We start from the raw sequence: 27,375 nt of genomic DNA, 5'->3' as shown, positions 1-27,375 counted from the left end.
GCCTCTTCCCTGGCCCCGCAGCCAGCGTCCGGAGAATCCCGCGTGGGAGCCTCAGCAGCACCGCCTTCCTCCCGCCTCCCCGCCGGCGGGGCGCGGGCAGACCCGGGAGACTGCCCGGAGCAGGTGGTGCAGGTGGCGGTCCCGGCCCTGCGCCCATCGGCCATCGGCGGCAATGGGGGCACCCACGATGCGCAGCCTCCGGCCTCGCTGAGCGCCGGTGTGAGGGGTGATCCGCCCCGGAGGAGCGGGCGGACGGGTTACAGTCACCCGGATTGTTAATGAGCGGGACCGAGTGCGGGCCACACCCACCCGCTCTCCGCCGGAGCCCCGTCCGGGCGGCGGGCGGTCCCCGGGCGCCGAGGGCCCCGCGGCCCTGAGCCCGGAGCCGGCTCCCCGGGTGCGGGCGGGTCTCCGCCGGCCGCCCCGCCCGCCTCGGCCGCAGCCCCGGCCCCGGGCCCGCGGCGCCCCGCACAGCGCCCTCCCGCCGGCCCCGCCGGGCGCGCCCCCCGCCCCCGGCCCCCCCCCCCCCCCGGCTGCAGGGGCGGGACGAGCAAAGGTCCCGCCTGGCCGCCCGGGCCCCGCGGGCGCGGGATCCGGATGAGACCCGCCCCTCCCGCCCCCTCCCCGCCCCGGACAGGCCCGCCCCTCCCGCCCGGTCCGCGCGGAGGCGGGGCTGAGCTGCGGCGCGGGAGGTGAGTGCGGGCGCCCCTTCCTCTCCTGGACCCCCTCCGCTGACCCCCTCCTCTGTCCCCCTCCGCTGTCCCCCCCCGCTGACCCCCTCCTCTGTCCCCCTCCTCTGTCCCCCTCCGCTGTCCCCCTCCGCTGTCCCCCTCCTCTGTCCTCCTCTGTCCCCCTCCTCTGTCCCCCTCCGCTGTCCCCCTCCTCTGTCCCCCTCCGCTGACCCCCTCCTCTGTCCCCCTCCGCTGTCCCCCTCCGCTGACCCCCTCCTCTGTCTCCCCGTCTCTCCCTAAGCGGGGCGGGTCCGCCGGCTGGACCGCTGCCCGCGTGGCCCCCTCCGGTCCCCCTTCCCCTCCTCCCTGAGCCCCCCCCCCTCCCCGTCCCCCTCCTCCCCTCGCGCTGCCGCCGCCTCCCCCGCCGGCGGCCGGGCAGCGGGCACCGTCTCCCCCCTCCCCTCCCCTCCGCTCCTGCGGCCTTTGTTCCGGGTCCCTGCGGGGCGCGTGCGGGGTTCCCCCCGGGGCCGGGGCCGGCGGAGCCCGCAGACGGGTTTACATCTGCGCCGGAGCGAGCCGCCCGCGGGGTGAGGGTGGGGGCCGGGTCCCCCGGGGTTCTCGGCCGGGGGGGGGGGGGCACTGCCTCCGGGCGCTCAGGTGCCAGCCGCTCCGCCCGCACCCGGGGGCCGGGGCCGGGGCCGGGGGCCGGGGGCCGGGGCCGGGGGCCGGGGCCGGGGGCCGGGAGCCGGGAGCCGGGGGCGGGGGGCGGGGAGCCGGGGGCCGGGGGCCGGGGGCGGGGGGCCGGGGGCGGGGAGCCGGGGGCCGGGGGCCGGGGCCGGGGGGCGGGAGCCGGGGCCGGGGGCCGGGGGCCGGGGCCGGGGGGCCGGGAGCGGGCGGGCGGGGGCCGGGGGCCGGGGGCCGGGGCCGGGGGGCGGGAGCCGGGAGCCGGGGGCGGGGGGCGGGGAGCCGGGGGCCGGGGGCCGGGGCCGGGGGCGGGGAGCCGGGGGCCGGGGGCCGGGGCCGGGGGGCGGGAGCCGGGGCCGGGGGCCGGGGGCCGGGGCCGGGGGGCCGGGAGCGGGCGGGCGGGGGCCGGGGGCCGGGGGCCGGGGGCCGGGGGCCGGGGCCGGGGGGCGGGAGCCGGGGCCGGGGGCCGGGGGCCGGGGGCGGGCGGGCGGGCGGCTCCGGGCTGGGGAGGTGGGGGGGGGTAGGGAGGGGGGGGCGTTGGGTGGCGGCCTTGGTGCAGAGCCTCTGGGAGCGGGGGTGGGGTGCAGGGATGAGGGAGGGATGCCAGCTGTCGCCATCCCGGGAGGCGGGTGGGCCGCGGGCCCCGGGGAGCGGACCGGGCGGGCGGCGCTGAGTGAGGCCCAGGGAGGAGCCGGTTGCAGGTGCTCCTGGGAGGAGGGCGCACGAGCGGCCAGGGGAACGCAGAGCCTTGGGGCCCAGAAGTCAGGCCCAGCTCCCAGCTGCGCCCCGCAGCTCCCGCTTTGGGAGGACGCGGGCAGTGCCCAGCGGTGCCCCTCTTTCTGTTCTCTCTGGAACCCCAAAGGTAAGGTGACCATGCGTCCCGCTTTGGCGGGACAGTCCCGGTTTTTAACAAATTGTCCCACGTTTTAAAACGCCGCGGGATGAGGGACAGTTGTTAAAAATAGGGACGTCTGGTCACCTTACCAAAGGCACCAGTCTTCCCCGCCTCTCCCCAAAGCCTGTGCTGCCTCCTCACCCTGACGCCCCCCCCAGCCCCGCCTGTCTGACCGCCATTGGGGTGCGTGTGCGTGTGTTTAATTTCATACAATGATTTTTAGTTCAGGAAGACAGGATAGGGTACTTGGTCTTGAGTTTGTCTTGTAAAAGCAAGCTCAGCTACTGAGGCCCAAGCTCTAGAGAGGACATAATAGAATGACACTGTCTCAGTAGATGCTACTTCACCTTGTTATGGAGGAAACTGAGATAATTCAGAGGGCGAAGCGGTTAGCTGGGAGACCAGTCCCGCGGTCCCATCCCGGGAGCTAGGAAACGCGTGCTCCAGAGCCAGGGTTTTTGCTTCCACCCTCACCGAAGTTTACCCTTCCGAGCACACTTCCTTCCTTTACAGAAGGAGTCATTTGTAGCCCAAATTAAAAAATCAAAACAAAACACCAAAACAAATTAAAAAACAACAACTGAGGAGTCACCTGAGCAGGGCCCTGAGGGCTCAGGTTGGGAGGCAGGTGGGCCTCGTTGGGAGCTCGGCTCTGCTCTAATCAGTGGTCGGCAAACTCATTAGGCAACAGAGCCAAATACCAACAGTACAACCATTGACATTTCTTTTGAGAGTCAGGTTTTTAAACTTCTTCTAACGCCACTTCTTCAAAATAGACTCGCCCAGGCCGTGGTATTTTGTGGAAGAGCCGCACTCAAAAGGCCAAAGAGATGCGTGTGGCTCGGGAGCCCCAGTTTGCAGACCACGGCTCCAATGTGAGATTTAGCTCCAAGTTGTGCTTGTTGCTTGTTGGACGGAGGGAGACTCACACCAGGAGGAACCCCGGGGTGGGTCTCAGGAAGTGGGTGTTGGGATTGAAAGGATTGGGCCGTAGGGCTTTGGGAGAGCCGGTAAGGAAATTCAACACACACTTGGCCCTGATGGCTGCTGCCAGGAGGTGGGGACCTTGTCCTGAGGACCTTCCTAGATCTTGTCTCAGAGGGAAGGCTGAGGCTGTGGTTGGCAGGAACAGCCGTCCCTCACCTTGACAGTGGCACAGTGGGGTGTGTGGTCATTTCTCTGGTGTGGACAGCGTTCGCATTTTGTGTGTGTTCATCACATGTGTCAAACACAAAACCCGCGGGCCAAATCCAGCCCGCCAGGCCTTGCAATGTGGCCCGCACCGCGCTGTCATCACTGCACTCCGCTGTCAGTTTATGACATTGTCAGTTTATGACTGTTCAGTAAACCATTCGGCCCGCGATTTAGGCTGGATTTTAGATTTTGGCCCCTTCTCTGATTGAGTTCGACACCCCTAGGCTAGATGATGAGAGGCCGTGGCTTTTGTCTTGATTTGCCGTGACCAGCCTGACGTCCTGTGACATTGTCCCAGTTCACCGGCCCGCGCCTCGAACCCCCGGGGCGAGGTCCTAGGACCCGGCAGCTCCGGATGTCAGGGCCGCTGCTCTTTTCTCTTGTGATGTCGGGCAGAGACTTGAACTTCAGTGTCCACCCCTGTGACGCGGGCACAGGCCTCCTCAGCGTTGCCGTGCAGATTGAGGGAGGAAATGCGGGGAGAGGATTGCCCAACGCCTGGCACCCGGCGGCACTTGGCACCCAGCTGCCCCTCCCCCGCTGGCTGTCGTTGGTTTTGACATGGAGGCCTCTTCCCTGGGACCAGGCGGCGAGCGGAGGCCTGTGATCAGCCACAGCCGCCCCGGGGAGCGTCTTGAATGGGAAGATTTGACTCCCGTTGCTCTGAATCAGGCTGAAGACCGCACAGGGTGGCCACAGCATCTTCTCATCAGATCCTTCCTTTGGCAATGACCTTTAGGACTGCTCCCAGGAGCCAGGGCCCCAGTTGGCCTGTGCCCTTCTGACTTGGTCTCGTCTTGGCCCTGTGCCCTTCTGACTTGGTGTCGGCTTGCTTTCGGTCTCTTCCTTGGAGCCTCTTGTCCAGGAGTCTGGGTTAAGCTTGCATGCCCTGACCACACTCACCGTGGCTCTCCGAGCCCCGAGGGGAGCTGGGAAGCCACATGGCGGAGGTAGGGGCCGCCTGCCGATAGAACTCTCGCTGAGAGCCCGGGCTGGGGGACAGCCGAGGGGGGCCGTGGGGGCTGGGCCAGGAGGGGTTAGAGCAGAATCTCTCTGGACGCCATGTTCACCTCCTTCCAGGTGACATTTGAATCTGAAGTCTGGCTTCCGCTTAGTTGAGATAGTTTTGTGCTTGTCTGTCTGGCAGCATGGGCTTTAGATCCTTCAGCTAGCTCTAATTCTTAAAAACGAAATTTTTAAAATTTTTCCTGGCCTGACAGCTACTTTAGGTGTTTCAGAATGGCATGGCAGCTTATCTGCCAGCGGCTCACTCTATTGTTTTGCTTTTCTAGCCTAGAGCCTGCCTGATTTAGTATTTGAAAAGTTTCTAGGAAAAAAAAAAAAAAAAGAAAAAAAAGAGACAACAGAAAATGAGCCAGTGTCACAGTTCAAGAGGCTTATTTCATTTAAAGCAAAATAACTGGAGGCTGGGGCATGAAATTCGTGCATTGGGGGAGGGGGGGGTGTGTGTCATCCCTCAGCCCTCTAGAAATCCGGGACCTCTCAGGGGATGTCAGGCCTACGCCAGCAGTCGGACATCCCTCTCGCAATCCGGGATGCTGCATACACGAGGGACCAGCTACATTTGTTTGCCCTGATTATAAAAAAAGTAGTACATAACACGATCCTTCTGAGGCAGTAGTACCATTTTCCCTACCTTCTGGGCGGAAAAACCGAAGCAGAGAGAAGTTAAGTAATTGGCTTTGTCACACAGTTGTGTCAGAATCAGGGCTGACCACAAATTGTGCAAACCAGAGTCCATGCATGTCATCGCTGCATCATCCTGTTTTTTCAGTGTCAGAGGAGCCTTGCCAGTGTTAGAATAGTCTCTTAAATCTAAGAGACTGTTCCCAATACATAAGGTAGGGTCCCTAGGCCTGGCTGGCGATCAGGGCCATCGGTGGGGCAACTGGCGGGCGGGACAATGCCCCCCCCCCCCCCTCACCTCTGGCACCCACCTTGGCTGGCAGCCTGGTGCTGCCTGCTCACCGTTTGCACGCCCAATTGCTGCCGCTGATTGCCTCCCTCTTGTGAGGGGTGGGGGCAGACACTCAATGCAGGAGCCGTGCCCAACCCAGGGCAGCTCCTGTATCGAGCATCTGCCCCCTGGTGCTCAGTGCGCGTCATGGTGACCAGTCCTTCCGCTGTTCAGTCAATTTGCATATTAGGGTTTTATTTTATAGAATGTAACTTGAAACTGTACCAAGATACCATTTTTCACCCATGAGACTGACACAAACATAAAAAATGGATAACGCACTGTTGTTGGACTGATGCTCTCCTATCTCACTGGTGACTGCAGAATGCTGCAACCTGTGGGTTATGGGTACGTTTACGCACGGACCTTGCAGCCCCTCTGCTAAACATCTACCTTCAGGTGCTCTTGCCAACGTAGGAGGAAGACACACATTCAGGGGCATTTAGGGTGGCATTTTTATAGTAACAAAAATGTAGAAAAACACCCAGGAGGTGGGCGACACAGGACTGATTAAGTAAAGTGTGTGACCCGTGATGGGGCATGTGCAGCTGCGGTGAAGGACTCACATGGAAAGCCCTCCGGGAGATACCCACAGGACACGAAGGCCATATACCTGGAGGGGAGAGGGATGAAGGGTAGATGGGACCAGGGAGGAGAGGGATTTCCTGGTGTGTGCATTTTTTCATGGTTTAGATAGTTGAGCCATGTCCACAGAGTATGTATTCACACATAATAAGAAAGAGCCCTCTGACTTAACGTCACAAGGAGAATATTCTCAGAGCGCCTTGACTGGATGAGCTGATTGGAACAAACACAAAGCAGCAGCCACCACATTAGCTGTCCCTAAAGTACCTGCCCTGTTAAGGGGGAAAAAGGGCTGTTTGATGTTAGATGGGAAAACGTCAACTTAGGATAAGGTGACCAGACATCCCGCTTTTGGCGGGACAGTCCCAATTTTTAACAATTTGTCCTGCGGTGTTTTAAAAAAGAATTTTTGGAAAGATTCTTCCAATGTGTCTCTTCTTTCTTCCTTGAGCTGAAGAGGCCTTAAAAAGTACTAGCTGGGCCGAAACTGGTTTGGCTCAGTGGATAGAGCGTCGGCCTGCGGACTGAAAGGTCCCGGGTTTGATTCCAGTCAAGGGCATGTACCTTCGTTGCCGGCACATCCCCAGTAGGGAGTGTGCAAGAGGCAGCTGATCGATGATTCTCTCTCTCTTCCTCTCTGTAAAAAATCAATAAAATATATATTAATAAAAAAAAAAGTACTAGCTGGTTACTTTCCATTAATGACGGGGGGAAATCACAGAGGGCAGAGGAAAAGTCCATCAGAAGGGGTCAGATACAAATCGGGGGTGGTCAGTGTGTTGTTCTGCAGATAGTTCCGGGTCTCTGCCTTCCAAACACTCGGTGTAGGATCGTATTTTCCTGAGCATAATCATTGGCTGCAGCCATGTGACTAGGTCTAACAAATTGTGAGCAGGCATGATGGATGTCAGTTTGGGGCCAGAGCGTTTCATTGCTTGGGTGAGACTTTCCAGATGATGACCAGCCATGCTCGGGTGATGGCTGCATCCCCCAATGACGGTGGTGCCATAGCTCACTGTCCTCCTCTCTTGGCCATGTAGTGGGAGGAAGAGCTAGACCTTTTTTTGGTCACAAGCCACTGAGATTTAAAGGTTATTTGTTTCTGAAGCATAGCCTCACTTATCCTGACTTAATACACACATTTCTTTCAGTTTTTCACTTTGATTTCTTTGCCATCTTCTGAACTCAAGCTAGAGAATGTTCTAGAGAGAAGGTATTTTTTCATGTATACTGATAGATACGAGGGAGGAAACAGGTAATTTTAGGGAAAAAGAGTCACAAAATATATTGTAATAACTTATTTAATTTGGGATAACCTTATTTTTCCAGGTAATCTGGAGTTCTCAAAATGTTTGCCAAAGCAACAAAGAATTTCCTCAGAGAAGTTGATGATGGCGGTGATCTGATCCCAGTATTGAACCTGAATGACTCTGACAAGTTACACCTTCTAAGTCTGGTGACCAAAAAAAACAGATTCTGGTGCTGGCAGAGACCCAAATACCAGTCTTTGTCCGTCGCCCTGGGAGATGTGTTTACAGAAGACCAGCGTCTGAGTCCAGGTATGTTTCTCTTTCTTGTTTGCAATTAGCCCCAGAACAGAAGGCGACGATTCTTCTAGGTGCTTATTGTCTTGAGTGCCTATAAGGTGTCCCTTGTGATTTTTCCCTGTTTCTTGCCTCTGCCTTGAAAACATCTCTTTTCTTCAAATGACATCATTCTGTAGACCTGACATGAAAAGTGATAGCTTAATTTTTTTATTTTTTGTTAATCCTCAACCAAGTATATTTTCCCTCCTTGATTTTTAGAGAGTGTGGAAGGGAGGGAGAGAGACACACAGAGGGAGATACAGTAGATGTGAGAGAGACACATCGATTGGTTGCCTTCTGCGCATGTCCCTACTGGGGCCAAGGATAGAACCTGCAACTGAGGTACGTGCCCTTCCCAGAATGGAACCTGTGACCCTCGGGTCAGGGAAATGGAGAAAGCCAAGTGGGAACACTCAGAGCGTGTTAGGAGAGATGATGACTCGAGGCTATTTTTGTTGGATGAAAAAAACCTAAGCAATAGAAATCAGGAGCATGGCAGCTCAGGTATGAGACCATTAGATATTTGTTTAGTGTTCAGATAAGAAGGACAGATCTCTAAGGCAGTCACCTGGGTACGACCAGGTGAGGCGCATGGCAGTTCCCAGGAGACCGGACGGAAGCCCGGGCACCAGGTGGGTGGTAGCATGTTCCTGAGGGCCTGGGCGCCGGGGAGGAAGAATGGAGAGTCTGGAGCTGGTGCCTTCCAGGGTGGGGTCTGAGGGAGAGGGAGGGCTTGCTGCTGAAAGACAGATAAGGAATTGCGTGATAAGAGCTGCCTGCCTGGATAGAGAGAGGTCAGATATCAAATAAGGCTGGGAAGGGACTTATTTTCACTCTCCAGGTGAAGGCTGAGAGAGTGCTTTCCAAGACTGGTGGGTGGGCAAGGCAGCTCCCATGGGTGAGGCTGGCCCGCCTGCAACTACTGCGTAAGCAGGACTCTGGTGTGTGTCCTGGCTGGGCCTGCTCTCCCTTCTGTTTTCCTGTCATCGTCACCAGTCCTCTCGCCCTGGGAGAGCACCCATTCAAAACATTCCATTTCTTCGCCAGGAGAAAGGTTAAATGGACGTTTGCTTGACAAATAGTCGTTCACGTCCACAGACACTGTATGTGTCCCTGTTTATCCATGTGTGATTGGGATTGAGAGAGAAACAAACAAAGGCCCCGGGAGAGCCCTGGCCGTCCGTGCCTCCCACCAGCTCCCGCACCCGGTGTGCTGGGCCATCTTGTGCCCACACCTGGCGTGGCGCCACCTGTCCATCTGGGGCGCAGGCCTCGTGTTTCCCGCGGATCTGCACGGGGCTGGAAAGCCAGGTGACCTGAGGCCCAGAGGGGCCGTGTCATCATCAGACCCACGTCTCGTCTGCTGCAGTGGTGGTGGAGTCGGACTTCGTGAAATACGAGGGCAAGTTTGCGAACCACGTGAGTGGGGCCATCGAGACGGCCCTGGGGAAGCTGAAGCTGAACGTCGGGGGCAAAGGCCTGGTGGAGAGCGAGTCCTCGTTCGGGAGCGTGAAGAAGCAGGAGGCGGACCTGCAGCAGCTGCTCGGACAGGCCGAGGGCAGGTAAGCAGGGCTTCGGATGTCGACGCATCTGTCTTGTGTTCAGAGCCGGATCTTTGTTAAAAAGGGTGACAGGTGGAACTCGTCAGGTCAGTGCACGTTTGGGATGCTCGTCAGTACACTTTGTGGAGGTGGTTCCCTCTGTTTCCCACTTTGCTGAACGGTTATCACAGGTGGATGCTGGGTTTCGGTAAACGCTTTTTCTGCATCTATCGATATGGTCATATGACTTGTATCCTGCATGAGTTTATGTGGTGCATCCTGTTACTTGCAGATATTGAACAAGCCTTGCATCCTGGGCAAATCCCACGTTGGTTATAGTGAAGGATCATTTTAATGTATTGCTGAATTCAGTTTGCTACTATGTGTTGAGCATTTTTGCATCTGTGTTTATCAGGATATGGCCTATAAGTGTTTTTTTTTGTTTGTTTTTTATAGTGTTTTTGTTTGGCTGAGGAAAACCTAGATACAGTTTTGGCAGAGAGCCCAGCCGGGGTGGTGCAGTGGTTGAGTGTGGACCTATGAACCAAGAGGCCGAGGTTCAATTCCCAGTCAGGGCACATGCGCGGATTGTGGGCTCGATCCCCAGTGGGGAGCGTGTGGGAGGCAGCTGACCAATGATACTCTCATCATTGATGTTTCTCTCTCTCTCTGAAATTAATATAAATATATATTTTAAAAATTGTAGCAGAGAATGTAAAGGCAGAGGCATGAGTCCGGGTCCCCAGGGAGGGTACCCGGGAGGTGGGCAGTGGGCTGTGTCACCCTGAGCGGGCCCAGGTGCGTAGCTCAGGGGGACACAGATGGTGCCCCTTTATGCTTTGCTGGCTGTGGTGGGGTTGAAGGGGGGGGGGTTAGCATATAGCAGGGGTCCTCAAACTTTTTAAAGTGGGGGCCAGATCACAGTCCCTCAGAGAGCTGGAGGGCCGGACTATATGAACTACTAATTCCTACTGTAATACCTCGGCTGCGCTCACAGCCCAAAAAACCTGGTGGGCCGGATCAGACTCCTCTGCGGGCTGCATGTGGCCCGCGGGCCGTAGTTTGAAGACCCCTGGCATATAGGCTTACGCCACTTTCGTTCTGCCCACCATGGGGTGAGATCCCTCGGGACGGCCCTCAGAGACCCTGTGCATTGTAATTCTCTTTTGAATGAAGAGCAACACGTTTATCGACACCATTCTGTGATGACCCACATTCGTGTTTTGTTCTTAGGCTCATGTGTCATCTAATAAATTCTGTACTTTTCTGCCTTGTCCTCCACGGTCAGCTGCTACAGGTCATGGCCCTAAATTTAAGTGCCACATCCACCCCGTCTCTGCCTGGGATTCATTGCCTCTAATCAGCTGGGGTCCAGGAATTTTATTCCTGGGAAATCATCTCGGTAGTTTGGTATGCCCCTCCTACCCCTGCCCAGTTCAAGGGGTGCCGGGCGGGGACGGGTGCCAGCAGGAAGGGGGTAAAGGACAAATTTAGTCTAGAAATGGAAGAAGTGTCTCATCACAGAGCCCCCTCGTCCTGTCTGTAGCTAAGAGGTAAAAGTGAGGCACCCCGTGGGTTGGATATGTGTAAGGCTAATGTTCCTGCTACTTTGCTGGAGCCATATATTCTTTCTTTCTTTCTTTTTTTTTTTAAATTTTTTGATTTTATTGATTATGGTATCATATAATTGTCCTCATCCTCCCATTCCCATCCCAAACCCCTCCCCACATATGCTCCCACCCCCTGTTGTCTATGGCCACTGGTTAGGCTTATATGCATGCACACAAGTCCTTTGGTTGATCGTGCCCCCTTACCCCCCCCCCCCTCCTCCCTTCCCTCTGAGGTTTGAGAGTCTAATTGCATAAATTCTTACCCCTCACCTGCCCGTCTTTGGATGCCCTTAGTATCACTGGATTGATAAGACGCTATCTGATACACATGTGGCCTTGGGCGTGGTAGTGAGTAATGGCTTATGTACTGTACGTACCTGAGGGCTTATTGCATCAGCTGTTTTTATTTCAGGTTGTTTAGATAAGTTGTCATCTGTACACAGGCTATTTAGCCCTCAGGATCCAGAGTGCTCTGTTTATTGTCCACGAGATGTGTGCACATCTCGAAAGCAAACTTCAGCTAGCCCACACAAAGCGAGTGTGTGTGTGTGTGTGTGTGTGTGTGTGTAACCCTTACCTAGCATTGCTGGGCGTGAAGGCATGCCACCAGAGCGGACCTTCCAGATGCACGGAGGGGACCCCTTAGAATGAGAGCTCCACGTGTATCTTAAATCAGTCGTGAAGGAAACCCCGCTAAGATAGATCACGTCCATCTCCTCTTTTTTGAACAAGAATAACACATTTATAGAGACCATTCTGTGATGACTCACGGCCGTGTTTTGTTCTCAGGATCACATCTCATCCTGTACCTTATCTACCTTAAGGCAGCGACCTCGTCCAAGGTCACGGCCTTGAGAATAAGTGCCACACCCACCCCATCTCTGCGCAGGTTTACTGCTTCTAATCAGTTGTCTGGGGAGTTTCATTCCTGGGAAACCATCTCTCCTACCCCGGCCCCAGCTCCCCGCTGGAGGTGCAGGAGCTGGACCAGGTGGCCTTGGAGGGTTTCCTCCTGGCTAACCCTCGGGTGTGAGGGTCACGCCAGCTCCTCCCCTGTGGTCAGGCCTTGGTTCCGGCCGGTTCCCGAGACGGTGCCCTTCCGCGCTCTGCTGGCTGTGGTGGGGTTGAGGTGGGTGTGAGCATACAGGCCGGTGCCACTCTCGTTCTTTGTCATATTGTAAAGCAAATTCTGGCAAAAACCAACCACACTTCTCTGTGTGTGAATACCCGATATCCAGAAGTTTGGTTCTTTAGGAAGTGACATCAGGCAAGCCATGGGTGGGCAGTGATAAACCTTCGTAATTATTTAAAGTATTTTTTATATAAAATATATTTTCGTTGATCTCAGAGAGGAAGGGAGAGGGAGATAGAAACATTCATGGTGAGAGAAAACCACCCAGGCGTGTGCCCCCGGCCGGAATCAAAGCCAGGACCCTTCAGTCCGCAGGCCGACGCCCCGCCCACTGAGCCACACCGGCTAGGGCTATTTAAAGTATTTAAACATTACACTCCAAGTCTAATAGCTAACTAAGTTTTAATACACACGCACACAAAATAAGTTAAGTGCTGCAGTTTGAAATGGCCCACATGTGGCCTCTGTCGTGTTATTACAGGAGCTCTCAGTGAGTCTTGTTTCACCTGCAGAGGTTTTTGAGGGGAGAGATTTGAGGGCCTGTGTCTTTTGTGAGGAAAACATTCAGTGAAGTAGGAACTGGAATTTCTACCTGGTAAACTGCCCTGTGGGCAGCAGAGGGTTTGAAAATCATCCCATTTGTCTTGTGTTCAACTCAGTGCTGTATCATTATCTATATATATAAAAGACTAAGCAACCAGCCGACCAGCTGACCAGCCGGTAGGTATGACGTGCACTGACCACCAGGGGGCAGACGCTCAATGCAGAGCTGCCGAGTGACAGTAACTTTGCAGAGTGCCCTCTTGCACTCCGGGACCCCTCGGGGATGTCGGACTGCCATCTCGGGCAATCCCCACAGACCAGGCCAAGGGACCTGTTAGAAAGACCCCGCTCACTCACTCCGCAGACGCCCTTTGACCCCCCGGTGCCACTCCAGGTGCAGCCGGCTGGGGAAGGACCACACGAGTTTGGCTCCAGAGTGTGTCCGACCCATCTCACCCAGTCCTGCCCCACCGGCCACCTTCTAATTGATTTCCTTTCAATGTGCGTGAATTCATGCACTGAGCCTCTAGTTTTTAATAGAGTTTGTGTCTAACAATTTAAAGACCTCTGGCCACATGTAATTGGAGAACAAGAGTTTACTGAATCTGGTTTGTGTGTGATCTCTCTCTCTCTCTCTCTCAACCAGGTGAGGGTGTCCCAGGTCTGGGATGAGAGCAGCTGAAACCTCTTCATGCTTCTCCTGGCCCTTGTTAGCGTGTGCCTTTGGGTCATGAGCTCTCTGCTGCGTGTCCCTCTATGAAATAAGGGTGACAGTAACTTTATGACCCAGTTAGGGTGTCCTCAGTTGCAAGGAACACCGGTAATTGCCTCACACACGAAAATATCTGAGGGTGGGTGAGTCACCAGACTCTGAGCTAATGGTGGCTGGTTAGTTCAGTAGCTCAGTGGAGCCCCCCTGTGGCAGCTTCCACACATTGCTGGTATCAGCAGCCTAGTTCTCTGGATCCCCAAATGGCCACATTGAAGATGGCAAGACAGAAAAGGGGTCTCTTCCGTGTGCCTCTTTGTAAGGTTTCCTCATGGGTCCCCCCATCAGACTTCTCTCCTCAGGTCTCAGGTCAGATCGCCATGTATGCCCCATCCTATCCCACCCTCTGCTAACTGGAAGAATCCACTCCGAATCAGGACAGTCCACTTCCCTGACAGTTAGCAACCTGTCTTAGGTCTCGCCTTCTAACTAAGTAGCTTGTCTGGTGTTCAGTTCCAAAAGGTGGCAGCAGCGCCCCAGGACACCGGACCCAGCCACCGGGTGAGGGCCCGGCAGTGCCCGCCGCTGGCTCGGCAGCCCAGGAGCAGTTCCCAGGAGCGATAGCCAGGATGCCTTGTGGGCCCCCGGTCACCCGAGTCTTAGCCTTGGGGGTGGGCTCTGGCCCCGGCCATGCTGTTCCCTGCCCAACGTTGGGTGTGTGGCCGGCCCGGAGCAGCTCAGGACTGTCCTGCCATCAGGTGCAGGAGGAAGTCATGCCCCTGCAATTGACTTTCCCCTCTTCCTTCGGTGCTTGGGTGGTTCTGGAGGGAGTGGGCCTTTAAGCAATGGAGCCTTGGGTGGTCTAGGCTAGTGGTGGGCAAACTGTGGCTCTTGAGCCACATGCGCTCTTTGGCACCTTGCGGGTGGCTCTTTCACAAAATGCCACGGCCTGGGCGAGTCTATTTTAAAGAAGTAGCGTTAGAAGAAGTTTAAAAAATTTGGCTCTCAAAAGAAATGTCAATCGTTGTCCTGTTGGTATTTGGCTCTGTTGACTAATGAGTTTGCCGACCTCTGGTCTAGGCTTCTTTTTTGTTTTTCCCCCTAAATACTTCATGTTTAGCTAAGACAACAGCAAGCGTTTCAGTGGATGTACTTAAGGCACAAGGCGGTGTGATTTCCACCACGCCAGCGTCGCTCTAGACTCTGCCATTATCCTGGGCTGTAGGCCGGCAGGTGTGTGCACAGGTCTGGGCTGTAGGCCGGGAGGTGTGTGCACAGGTCTGGGCTGTAGGTTGGGAGGTGTGTGCACAGGTCTGGGCTGTAGGTTGGGAGGTGTGTGCACAGGTCTGGGGTGCAGTAAACTAGAATCAGGGTCGACAGTGCCCTAGCAACAACATAACCCACGGCCGAAGGTGGAATCGCACAGCTCCGTGAGAAATCTGGTTTTGGAGTGCATCACCCAAGAACTGCCACTGCCAAGTCACTGCAGCTCCTGCATTTAGCATCTTCCCTCTGGTGGTCAGTGTGCATCATAGCTACTGGTCAGACAGACACTTAGCATATTAGCCTTTTATCTCTTTTTAAAAAAATAGATTTTTTATTGGTTTTTTACAGAGAGGAAGGGAGAGGGATAGAGTTAGAAACATCAATGAGAGAGAATCATCAATCAGCTGCCTCTTGCACACCTCCTATTGGGGATGTGCCTGCAACCAAGGTATATGCCCTTGACTGGAATTGAACCTGGGACCTTTCAGTTCACAGGCAGACGCTCTATCCACTGAGCCAAACCAGTTTCAGCAGCCTTTTATCTCTTACCTAATAAGAGAAACATGCAAATAAACCACTACTCTGCTACTCCTACAGCCAATCAGTGAGTATGCAAATTAACCCAACAAAGATGGAGGTTAATTTGCATATGCAGGCACGAGAGAGGAGTGAAGCCCGCTATGAGGGGAAGGGGGGTGGCGTAGGGAGCTACTAGAATGGTGCTCCAGACAGACTCGAGGACTTGCTGGCTCCCGGGTGGGCCGGGAGGGGAAGCCAGGGGAAGGCCTATTCTTGCACGAATATCGTGTGACGGGCCTCTAGTATATAGATTAGGGGTGTCGAACTCAATCAGAGAAGGGGCCAAAATCTAAAATCCAGCCTAAATAGCGGGCCGAATGGTTTACTGAACAGTCATAAACTGACAATGTCATAAACTGACAGCGGAGTGCAGTGATGACAGCGCGGTGCGGGCCACATTGCAAGGCCTGGCGGGCTGGATTTGGCCCGCGGGCCTTGTGTTTGACACATGTGATATAGATAATATCTGTTCTGCACATACGCTACAGCTGTCCATCCATCCCTCTGTTGGCGGACACTGCTGTTTCCTCTCTAGGCAGCTTGTTACGTGGGGACAGGACCTCCCATCTGCTCAGCACAGTTCTGGGGGCACTTTCAGAAGCCTGAGAGCTGCCTGCCTGAAGCGGGGACGGGTGAGCTTGTGGCTGCCCTTGGCATGTTGACGTGGCCAGGATGTGCACCGTAATGGTTCTCATGCCGGAACCACGTCTAATGTGTTCTCTTCCCGCCCGCTTCATAGACTCGGAGCGAATGATGTCTCCAGAGGTTATTTCCCCGTTTGCTCCCAAGTGTGAAATCACCTCCTGTAGATGGAAGTTTAGCCTATTCTTGAAATTCCCCAGAGCCTGCTGGGTGACCTTGAGCAGGCCATGCCTCACGGGCCTCAGTTTCCCCATGTGTAAAATCGTGTAAACCCCCTTGTGAGAGATTGGACACCCTCCCGGGACTGACAGGCACGAGGCCACTCACACGTCTCTCTCTTCCAGGAGGATCAACCTGAAGAGCCCTCTGCTGCAGCAGGTGCTGGAGCGGCGGAGCGAGGTCCTGTGCGTGCTGACGCAGAGGATCGTGACCACGGAGAAGTGTGTGATCTCTGAGCACGTGCAGGTGGAGGAGAAGTGCGGCGGCATGGTGGGCATCCAGACCAAGACGGTGCAGGTGCGCAAAGGGGGGCGGCAGGGTGGGCATCCAGACCAAGACGGTGCAGGTGCGCAAAGGGGGGCGGCAGGGTGGGCATCCAGACCAAGACGGTGCAGGTGTGTGCAAGGGGGGCGGCACGGTGGGCATCCAGACCAAGACGGTGCAGGTGCGGCCGTGCCAGGGTGTGGGCCCCGGGCCAGGCCACAGCGGCCTCACTGGTTCCGCCGTGAGCACGTGGGTCAGGGCCTGGGGGTGGTGCCTCCATTCACCAGGGCTGTGTGTGTAGCCGTTAACAGAAACCGAACTGCAGTGGGTTTAACGAGGCAGACTTCATTGGCTCCTGAAACCGAAGCCCTCGCGATGACTGGCTTGTCACCAAGGGTCCGGGACTGGGGAGGCGTGTGAGCCGCCTCCCTGGGGTGGGTTCCCACGGCTGGGCTCTCTCCTGGGTCTCTCCCCGCCTGCTCACAGGTCGGAGTCTCTCCTGGGCTCTCTCCTGGGTCTCTCCCCGCTCTCGCCCACAGGTGTCAGCCAAGGAGGATGGGTCTGTCGTCAAGGACTCCAGCGTGGTGCTGGAGATCCCGGCGCTCACCACCATCGCCTACGGCGTCATCGAGCTGTACGTGAAGCTGGACGGCCAGTTCGGTGAGCGCTGCCTCCTGCTGGGCCCTTGGCTGACTGAGCCCAGGCCGAGTTTCCCACCAGGCTCCCCTGATGGGATTATTTAAGTCAGCGTGGCCACTTCACTCACCTGCTCTAACACGTCCCGGGGCTCCGTGTCCCAGGAGACAGCCTTCCCTGAGCGGGGGCCCTGCCTGTGCCCAGCCTTCCCTCGCTGATGCCAGTCCGTGAACAGCTGTGACACCACGTGCACAGACGTGCTTCCAGCCTCTGGCGTGTCTGACCTGTGCGTCCTCTGTGCCCGCTCACTCCCACGGAGCCTCCTCCAACACCCCCACTCTGCCGCACCCTGCCCCACGCGAAGCACAGGGACGGCCGGGGCCCTGTCCTCTCCCTGGCCCCCAGCGCGGTGCCCGGAGCTGAAAGTGGAAGGACTGGCAGTGCCTTTAGGGGCGGTGCACGCCCATGGCTCCTAGAACCAGTGGGGGACCTGAGGCTGTGGATGGTCCGGTCCTGTCCTTGGGGAGCACAGTCACCCCCTGGGGGTGGCTCACACTCACCCACCTCGGTGCCTGGTGCCCTGAGCGCGGTCCCCCGAGTGGAGGGGGATTGTTTCATGTCTCAGCCATCCTACCTCTACGAATGCATCAGTGCCCGCAGGCAGAGGGTGGTGTGTGCCCACACCACGCCTCCCCCACGCAGGCTCAGCCACTGTTGTCCCATGAATAGGAGCCCAGCTCAGGAGTCACGTGCTGTTTTTGCTCACATTTCTGCCTACGATTCAGATACCTTAGGATCTCAGACATGGACGTCTCTGTGAGGGGGGCAGACGGGTTGCCAGGGCCTTGCCACCCTTTTTATTTTAATTTCTTATGGGAAATTTCATACATGTTCAAAAGGGGCAAAAGTAACGTAATGAACCCCATATACTTCCTGCTTCAGGAATGAGGGTGACTTATGTTCCATTGGCGATTTCCCACCTCTCTCCACCCCCATTTCACTGTCTCAACGCAAGGCCTAGGTCAGTGGTCGGCAAACTCATTAGTCAACTATCAACAGGACGACGATTGAAATTTCTTTGGAGAGCCAAATTTTTAAAACTTAAACTTCTTCAAAAGAGACTCGCCCAGGCCTTAGTATTTTGTGGAAGAGCCACACTCCAGGGGCCAAAGAGCCGCCTGTGGCTCGTAAGCTGCGGTTTGCTGACCACGGTCCTAGGTATCTAAAAAAAAGGCGGCTTTAAAAAGACTAGTTTTCACTCAGCATTTTGAGATTCATGTAACTGTAGAAATAAGTTCATTTTTTTGCATTCGTTTTGGGCACCTAAAGGTACTGTCAGTAATGCTGTAATAGGATCAGTTCAGTCAAATACAATCTCCCAGGTTCAGATGCTCCAGCTTCACCCACATCCAGTGGGCTCTGCTGTCTGCTCCGGGCTGGTTGTTGAACCCGGGCTCAGGGACGCACAGGCGAGCCGTGCCAGGATGCACCGCTGCTCGGCGTTTCCGGGAGGGATGAGTGGGGTCAGGCCCCGCCGCACCTGCAGGAAGGGGCTTGCGGGGAGGAGGTGGGCCTCCCTGTGCGGACCTGTCCCCTCCTGTGTTGCAGAGTTTTGCCTCTTAGAGGGGATGTGCGGCGGCTTCGAGAACGAGAGGAGAATCGACTCCATCTTCCTGGACCCCCTGCCCTTCCGAGAGTTCTTGTTTGGAGACATGATGGATGCTGGGGAGAGGCTGCCTGGCCCCAACAGACCGCTGTGCATTTTAAAACCAGGTACGGCCAGCAGGGCGGGCAGGGCGGGAGCTTTGGAGAGCAGAGAGGGCGGCGCCTGAGCCAGGCCTGGTCCACTCAGGACTCACCCGGGGAGGATCGCAGGGAACCTGCTGGGGGCCACGTTTGAGACAGGTCATGTGTAAGAGGCAGGGACTTGGCGTTTGCTTCCGTTTTAACATAGAAGCCCGGGGACTGAGAACAGCTGGTTGGCTGCGAGGAGAGGGCCTGAGGTCTGCACCTGTTTCATCCCAGTCCAGGCGCCTGGTCAGGCCCGGCGTCTCCTGGAGGCGCTCGATCATGTGGCCCGAGGCCGTGGGTGCTGGCATGGGGTGGGGGTGGGGGTGGGGGAACGGGAGGACAACCTGTGACTTGCCTGCAGCAACCCCGTCTGCCCCCACAGCAGTTTTAAAACGCTGGAGGGGTTTTGTTTTGGGGGCTGGGTGGGGCGGGCACCATGTGGTAGGAGATGAACCAGGAAGAGGAGGAACACATGGTGATGGGAGAGCAGCTCAGCACAGGAGCCAGGAGCGCTCAGATGTGCTGGCTGGAGGGGAGGAGGGGGCTCACCGGCGGGGCCCAGACCGAAGACACTTTAGTTTCTGCAGCAGAAACAGAGCTGGGAGAAATGGCAGTGAAGGCCCAGTCCTGGGCACGGGTGTGCGCCTACACACAGGCCTGCGCACCCGCTGGGCTGCCCTCACCGGGAGCTTTGGTCCACCTTTAACCCTTAGCACGCCATAAGCGTCTATAGTCCAAGTGAATTCAAAGGACCGTGGCATGTGGGGCTGGTTTCCATTGTGGACGTGTGACAGTGAAGTGGTTAAGAGAGGAGGATTCTAGGAGAGGCTCCGGCGTCCTGCTGAGGGGGAGCCGGCGGCAGGGCCCACGGACCCGTCTCCGGGACAGACGGGGAAGGAGGGCCCGGCGGGGCAGCAGCCGGACGCCGTGACCAGAGGGGCCAGCCTCTCTGACGTGCATTGGTCGGTAAAGGGTACAAAACGGACCGCGTGTTAGCAGACAGGAGGGAAAGCCGTGGATGGCTCGGAGGCACTGTGGAAGCACTGACTCACGTTTAGTACCGGCGTGATCACTTACGTCTGTAGGAAGGCGCCTAGATGGCTTTTCCAGAGAAAGAACCCATTAGACTCACCACTTAGCGCGTCTGGGACGCAGGGTGGAGGTGAGCTGATGTCCTTCACCTCCGCTCCCCGGCGCCTGCGGCCGAGGGGTCGGGGGCCGGGCCGGGACAGCTGGCCAGGCAGCCGGCCATGAGGAGCGCGCTGCCCGGCTCTGTGAGGTCCTGAGCCTCTGCTTGCCCCGCAGCCAGGGCGCCGCTGGAGAGGAGCTTCCGGCCCTTCGCGCAGCTGCCGGGGCCGCAGCGGGCGGCGCTGAGGGGCCTCCTGCAGGCGGCGCTGTTGGACGCGGAGCTTCTCCAGGCCCTGGAGCAAGTGGTAAGGCCCGCGCGGCTTCGACCCGAGCCGGAGATAAAAACTGGGTTTAGGATCCCCCCCCCTTAAACACGAAAGCTTTTCCGCTTCTTATCCGGGTCCTTGGTTCGAACTGCAGAAAGGTGGCCGATGCCAGGAATCCAGGCGGGTCCTGGGTCCCTCTGGCTGCTGTAGCAGTGGCCACACACTTCTTGGCTTAAAACAATAGACACCGATTCTCTGAAGGCCTGAAGGGTCAGCAGGGCCATGTGCCCTCAAAGGCCGGAGGGGAGACCCTCCCTTCACTCTCACAGCTCCTGGCATTGCTTGGCTTGTGGCTGCATCGCTCCAGCGAACGCCTCCTTCCCCTGGCCTTCTCCTCTGCCCCCTCCTCTTCTGCTTCCTAATGGACCTCCTAGGAGGACCGCATGCCAAGGTCCCCACCTTAATCACCTCTGCAAACTCTCTACTCCAAGTAAGGTCACATTCGGAAGTTCCAGAAAGACATATATTTGGGGACGGGGGAGGGGGGTAGCAACTGTTCAACCCACCACCAGGGGGCTGGCCCGTTTTATTTGGCACAGCCTGGAAAGCGGCCACCTGGCCATCGTGTTTCTCTGGGGAGGCTGAGTTCCTCCGCTGTCAGTTGCCAACCCCGTTCTCCCGGGCTTTCTGCTCCGCTTCCCTGCAGGAGCCCGGGGAGCTGGGAGCCTCATTCCCACCGTCTTTGTTTTTGGTCTTCTCTCTTTCCTTCTGTGCAGAGTCTGAGCTCTGGTTTTCTGATTTAATGCTCCATGGCATCCAGGAGAGCATCCATGTTATTTTTCCCCTCTCAGAACCGGACCGGGTCAGCAGAGCTTAGCGACTGGCGATGGAACCAGTCGGCAGCTGGACGCCCGCCGCTCCTGGGCCGCAGAGCTCCGGGGAGGCCGTGCTGCCCCAGCGAGCGCAGATGTTAAAAGCCTCTGCTGACTTTTCCTCTCTGAAATGTCTCTCAGGAGGGAAATGTCAGGCCAGCACCAGCTGCCTGGGCGGCGGGGGCCGCGGGCTCTCACACGGATGCATCTGCAATGGCTGGCGGTGCCAGGTGGCCAGGGCGGCCTTTGCTGGCAGGACCGCCCACCCCCACACTGATGGCTGAGGCTCCCTGGGCCCTGGTGGGGATGGGGCTGGAGTGCTGAGTTTAAAGCTTGAGAAGCATGACAGCTCTGTGTGCCGTCACCTGTCTAGTCCCACCCGCAGACCCTGCCCTGTCCCCTCTCCCCCATTGGCACCCGGCAGGGCCCGGGTCCTGTCTCCTGTGAGGAGGTCCCTGGCAGACAGCAAAGGCCGGGGCGGCCGCATCACCCGGTCCCTCTCCTCCCTGCAGTGTGACGACGTGGCCAGCGGCCTGGCGCCCTCACAGGTGGTCCTGGGGGAGCTGAAGCCCCCGCAGAGGGAGAACCTCACCGCCTTCCTGCGGCTGGTGGGGTGCGGCGTGCAGGACGGGCGTCCAGGCCCGGTCAGCGACCAGCAGCTCTTTTCCGCGGCCTACATCCTGGTCAGCGCGCTCGCAGGTACGGCCCAGGGGTCCCGTCGTGGCTGTGGAACGGCTTGGGTTACTGTGGTGGAGACGGCACACGTGGCTCCCTCCGCCCAGCGCCGGGCGGGGGCAGAGGTCTGCAGCCACTATGGAGCGGCAGAGCCGAGCAGGGAGGCCCCTCTCTCCTCCGGGGAGGGCTGCCTGCGGGCTCGCCCCTCCCACCAGGAAAGCGGCTCCCAAATGCCGCCTGGCGGCTGCGTGAGCCGGCTCTCCTGTGGCAGCCGCTCTGGCTCCGGGGTTTCAGTCCCTCTGACCCTTTACAAACCGCCTCCCGAGCTATGGCCATGAGGGCAGGGCGGCCGTGGAGTGTCCGGAGGCAGCCGCACAGCCTGCGGAGCCGCCTCCCGCGGTGAGCAGTGGCCCCTGCCGCCCCTCTGCCCAGAGGTGGACCTCCTCCGGGAGACGGGCGGGAAGACCCCACTCCTGTCCCCACAGCTCCCTGCAGGGTTCCTCCCTGCACCACAGCAACAGAGCCCAGGAGTTTCCAGTTTTCAAAGAATTACAAAAGAGCACGCCTCTCCCAGGCCCATATGCTGACGAGCCGTACATTACACGCTCGTGACTTATTTTTTTGAAACTCAATGTGTTGGGGCTGTAATTGCAGCTGCTAAATGAATGCAGGAGGCCGAGGGAGCTCACACACGGTCTCTGGGCAGACGAGTCAGCAGGTGGTTCGTTTTCTCTCCTTTGCCTCTTCAGCTGAGGCTGTGTCCCGGAGGGGTGGGTCCTTCGGGAACGGCATCTGTCTTGCCTGGGTAGGGAGGAGAACCAGTTTTGGTTGCACTGACCTGGGTTTCCTCTCCCCGGGGCTTGTCCGTGTGGTGCCCGCACAGTCCTGGTCCCGGAGGTCCCTGTGCCGTCCCTTCGTCAGGCCACACCACGTTTCCTTCCTTCAGAGGACTGAAGGGTTCCAAACCCAGGTCACTGCAGGTACTCCGCTCTCTGACACACACACAATCTATGGCTGACCCATTGAGGAAACGTGCTCTGTGAGGTGTATGAAGGCACACCCCAAATAGGCAGTGTACCTCTTCTTCACCAAATTCCAGGTTCTTCCTACTTTTCCTTGCATCCCCCTGAGTCTGTGCAGTTCTCCCTGATGAATACACACCTGTTTTTACTCTACTTTCTGCAAGGCCCTTTCTGCCTGGTCAGCACCACTCATTCACTGGACAGTCATGAGCAGAACCTCTGCCTGGAGCAGGCAGAGCCCGGGGCCAGCTCTGTTCCTACGGATGCTTTTGTTTTTTAAAGTGACTGACTCCTGTCTTCTGCAGAAATGCCAGACAATGGAGCGGCTCTGCTGGGCACCTGCTGTGAACTCCAGATCATTCCTACGCTGTGCCACTTGGTAAGGAAGGGACCTGGGGGTGGGCAATGACGAGATGAACGCCTCACAGCTGATAAACACTTCGTCTTTTTCATCAGCAGCCCTTCTAGATAGGTTACACAGGTCTTATCACATCCACCTTTTTACACCCACCGACGGCACACACCCTACCTGAGAGAGAGAGAGAGAGAGAGAGAGAGAGAGAGAGGATTTGCTCAGAGCACTGGCCATGGACTCCGAGCCTTCCGCAGCACTGCAGGGCAGGAGCCAGGCCGAGCACTGAGCTCCGCACCACTCCCCTGGCAGGGAGCACGCAGAGGACTGATGGTCTCAGAGACGCTGCAATCTCTCTCAGGACTGTCGTTAGCTTTGTGCCCTCAGGAGATGTCACGGCTAGACCAAGAGTTAGGTAATGAGGAGCTTAGCTTAATCTCAGATTCAAGATTAAGCTTTTCCTCTCTAACCCACAAACTGGGTCACTGATGGAAGGAAATGGGGCGGCTCCTCTCATGTAGCTCCTGCAGGTGTTGCTCACCTGGATCAGAGCCACAGAGCCCACCTGCCTGGGTTATTTAAGGCCTGGGGACCAAGGGCCGGCCCAAACCTCAGAGCGGCTCCCCGATCTGGGAAGCAGACATGGGGGCAGACTGCCCAGCCAGGGCCCTGAGATGGGGCACCTCTGGGGAGATGTGAGCACGGCGGCTGGTGCCTCTGGCACTGTGCTGCACAGGAGAGGCGTCTGAGGATGCGGCCGGGCCCCGAGCCAAGGCGGTTTAGTGTCACTCACCACCAGCAGCTCTGCCCCCGGGGGAAGGCTGCAGTCCTGCTCTGACCACAAAGGGTGAAAGCTGGTGGTGAGTGAGGTTACGGAAACGATGTGTCCTCGCTGCCGGGCTGGTGCGGTGATGAGCACGCAGCAGCTCTGCTTCGGGAGCCCAGCTCCGTCTTCACAGCAGAGTGCTCAGCGAGTCCACATCAGCAAAACCCCTTTTCCTTCAGGGGGCCCCAGGCTCTGCCCTGTGTGCCACTTCCCAGTGTGCTCTGTGGGGGAGGAGCAGCCCCTAGGATTCCAGAAGGGCTGCACGCTACTCGCTACTCGGCACAAAACTCCCCACCCACAGAGTCCTCCGTCTGCCTTCGTGGACAACACGACAAACCCTTTAAAGACCTTCCTGTGCACCTTCACACAATCGCCCCTGCATACAGCAACAGCTCTTCAGGCGGGGAGGTTCCTGCCTCCTGTCTGGAGGAACTTGGGCACTGACTTACAAAGGGGTGTAAGCACCTACCTTGTCTGAGGCTTTCTGAAGGCCTTTGGGAGAAACACATGCGCCAAACTGGTAAGAAGGCGAGTTAAAACCGTCCACAGAGTTAATTTCTCTCTCACACCCCCCCCCCCCCCCGCTGTGACTGCTTCGCTTTCATACCCAGAAGCGCCTCTGGGCGCGGAGTTGGCAGAGGCTCAGAGGAGGAAGCTGGATGCTGCCCAGCACGGCTCCCTCTTCAGCTGTGCCCACGAGCTCCGTCTTAAATGGTGGCCCGTGAGGCTTGTGCTGAAAGAGCAGGTTAATCCCTCTCTGAAGCACAGCTGACAGCGCACCGGCTGGCCCACATGGTCACGCTAAGCCTGTGGTTTCACTGCGGGTTGTATTTGGCGCGTCTACAAGGCGCAGGCTTGTGAGGCTGACTGATCATGTGCACCTGAGTGCCTTTGTGTCCCAGTGAGGGCTACTCTCCGCCGGCGGGCGCCGCATATGTCTTTGGTGAGGTGCCATTGCTGAGGACACTTCGGGAATTCTTTACTATTTTAAATTTTACTCTCTACATTCCTAAACTGACCTGGTCCCAAACAGCTGTTTAAAAATCAAACCCACTGGCAAATCTATAATTACTGAAGATGAAGTGTCACAGGCACCGTCAAGACCCCAGAAAGCAACGTTTCAAACGTTTTCGGCGGCTGCAGTCAGAGCAGCGGCCTCTCTGAAGGTCTGGTTCTGGGCAGGTGGCGGTGGACACAACAGGCCGGGTTTCCGTTAAGGACGAAGCAGTGACTGTCAAGAAGGGAGCTGCAGACAGAGGGGCAGGTAGAGACGGGTCGGTGGAGTGCTGGTGGCTGGGCTGTGGGGAGGGGATTAGGTCAGGCCCTTCTCATGCTGCATTTCAACCAAAAGCCGAGAGCCGAGACGAGAAGGTAGGTCTGTGTGGAACTGGAGGGAGAGTCTCCAGGCGGAGGGAAGGACAAAGGCTCCTGAGGCAGGAAGCACAGAGTGAGCCAGGATACCTAGCCCTTGGAGGAGTTCGTGCTCATACTCTAAAACCTTCATTTACAAACCAAACAAGCCTTACATACGTGTGTTCTACTGGCGTGAGATCCAGCAGCAGGCAGAGTGCAGGGGGAGGGATTCAGACAGCGCTCCAGATGCAGCAGATTGGAGTCATCAGGCCCGGGTCACACACATCCTGCTACATCTTCATCAAGGGCTTTCCTGCTCCCTTTGGGAAATTTAACAAACCCGCTTCCATAATGAGCTAGACATGCACTGCCATCCAGCGCTGGGTTCCCGTGCCGTGTTTCAGTGAGTGTGACCTGTGCCGTTCCAGCTCGGCGCGCTGTCTGCGGGCGGCCGGGCGGACCTGGAGGACGGAGCGCTGGCCCCCCTGAGGGACGCGGAGCGGTTCGGGATCGTGCAGCGCCTGCTCGCCACGGTCGGCGTGGACCTGGAGCGACAGCAGTCGGCCGCCAGGGCGGTCACCTACGACGTCCCTGACCTTGACCTCTCCCCGCTCGCTCTGTACGTGAGCCTGAGCGGGCTCCGCGAGTTGGGCCCCGCGCAGCAGTGAGCCGCTGAGAACCCTGAGCTCACGTCCCAGACGGCTGGGCGCTTCCCACTCCATTCAGACGCCACTGTGGGCGTAGGCCAGAGCCAGTTAAAGGCCAAGGGAATGACTCCACAAGAGAACTTAAGGAGTGAGTTTCTGCACTCACTGTCACCCCGAGGTCAGCCACCAGTACCCTGTGAGCAGTTTCTCTTTGGAAGAGGCCCTCCCTCCTGCGCTGGGGACCCCGAGGAGCGGGACGAGGGCTGCGAACCCTAAGCCAGCACACAGTCAGACCTTCATTCTGCAGAAAAACGGGCACTCTCCCTCTCTCTTCCTGTTACACAGAAACAGATGGGGCTGACACTTTAGATAAACCTGTGTGATCCGTGAGGAGAGAAGGATGCAGCGGTGCACGCTGTGGCGCAACAACATAAAACACAAGCGCCTCAAGCACAAATTAGAAAGGAAAGTGAAAACAGTGCTAAAATGGCGGCATGGTCCATCCATGTCTTTTGTTTTTCTGAAATAAAATAAATATGCAGAACAAACTGTACACGGGATGTGTAATGTGAGTCTACTTGTGTGAGAAACAGACAGCAGTACCGCCATGCATGGGACAGAAGCATCACTGGCGAGTCCAATGGGCTCCTCCGGGCGGGAGGGAGAGGCTGGGCAAAAGGCGGGAGAAGGGGTGGCTCGCCCTTCCATTCCTGGTTGAGCTTGGTATGTACGGTCCTCTAGACAATAACAATAAGAAAGCCTAAACCAACGCGCGTGCACACAGACAGACGTCAGACAGAGAAGGAGCATCCCAGCGAGTGTAAAAGCTTGGGCTACATCGGACAGGCGACCAGACTGAGGCGTTTTGTCTCTTAGCCGTTCCACAGCTGCCCAGCACGGGCCAGCTACCTGCTGGAGGGTGTCTTAGGACTCAGCTGCCGGGAAGGAGGTAGCCTGAGGCTGTCCCAGGTGCTCCTGGCCCCCAGAGGGAGAGCAGAGCCTGTTTTAAGCAACTAACTTTGTGTAATTAGTTACTGTGCTGATAGAACACTCACAGGGAGTAAAGGACAGAAGTCCTCACTTAATGGCGTCCACAGGTTCTGCGACTTTGTGCCAAACACCAGGAAATGTAGTCATTTTAAACCATAAGCTGACCGACATAAACACGAGACAAGTTCCTATGACCTATTCCTGGTCACAGAAAGCATCACCACACTTCTAAGTAAAGATCGCAAACACTTCAAACATTAAACAGTGAAGCAGATGTGAGCTATTCAAACATGTAAGAAAGAGGAATAAAAACGAGACCGATTTTCCAAACTGACGACGCCAGCTCCTGGTCCCGGGTGGCCGCAGCCTTCACGGCGGAAGCCACCTGCACAGGCCCTTCCGTCGCAGGCCGCTCGCACCCACAGCCTGGGGCGTGCAGACGCCATTAACCCAGCACGCCCAGCACGGGGATGTGGGAGTAAACGCACACCCAGAGAAAACCCACCGCAAACCCCACGGACGGTGGCTCTGGCCGGTGTCCATTTCCCCCTCACCACTGTGAGGATGGAACGGCAACGGACGGAACCACGTTAACCCGGGCACTGCTGTCTGTATATCACGCCGGTTCTCTGGGAGCCATCAGAAATACACGGAACTGGCAGTTCCTCAAGGATGAGGTACAGGATCCCAGAACCCAGCTGCAAGGGAGAGAGGAGCCA

At 57.3% G+C, this 27,375-nt stretch overlaps 2 protein-coding genes across 6 annotated transcripts in view; one reads left to right on the top strand and one right to left on the bottom strand.

The window, feature by feature from the left end:
• The first annotated feature begins 640 nt into the window (after positions 1-640).
• GSDME (gasdermin E) lies at positions 641-27,364 on the top strand. The gene is made up of 10 exons (XM_084896350.1): positions 641-692; positions 7,337-7,566; positions 8,963-9,155; positions 15,960-16,131; positions 16,638-16,758; positions 18,343-18,507; positions 19,831-19,958; positions 21,304-21,490; positions 22,794-22,867; positions 25,448-27,364. Exons 2-10 carry the CDS (start codon positions 7,356-7,358, stop codon positions 25,685-25,687), a joined length of 1,491 nt encoding a protein of 496 aa, XP_084752476.1. The 5' UTR covers positions 641-692; positions 7,337-7,355; the 3' UTR covers positions 25,688-27,364.
• Positions 7,695-27,375, bottom strand: part of PALS2 (protein associated with LIN7 2, MAGUK p55 family member) — a 75,715-nt gene continuing 56,034 nt past the window's right edge. For 3 of the 5 annotated variants that reach the window (XM_084896339.1, XM_084896343.1, XM_084896340.1), the window contains one exon: positions 22,861-23,017. In XM_084896339.1, coding sequence (XP_084752465.1) covers positions 22,962-23,017 — 56 coding nt within the window. In that variant the 3' untranslated portion in view covers positions 22,861-22,961. Of the gene's footprint in view, positions 7,733-21,487; positions 22,268-22,860; positions 23,018-27,375 lie in introns of those variants that run through there. The other 2 variants (XM_084896342.1, XM_084896341.1) reach the window with 2 other exon arrangements.

The sequence above is a fragment of the Pipistrellus hanaki genome (genome assembly GCF_964339955.1).
Source record: "Pipistrellus hanaki genome assembly, chromosome: 10".
NCBI classification, from domain to species: domain Eukaryota; kingdom Metazoa; phylum Chordata; class Mammalia; order Chiroptera; family Vespertilionidae; genus Pipistrellus; species Pipistrellus hanaki.
The sequence above is the reverse complement of the archived record's forward strand: the minus strand, read 5'-3'. Positions and strand labels throughout refer to the sequence as shown.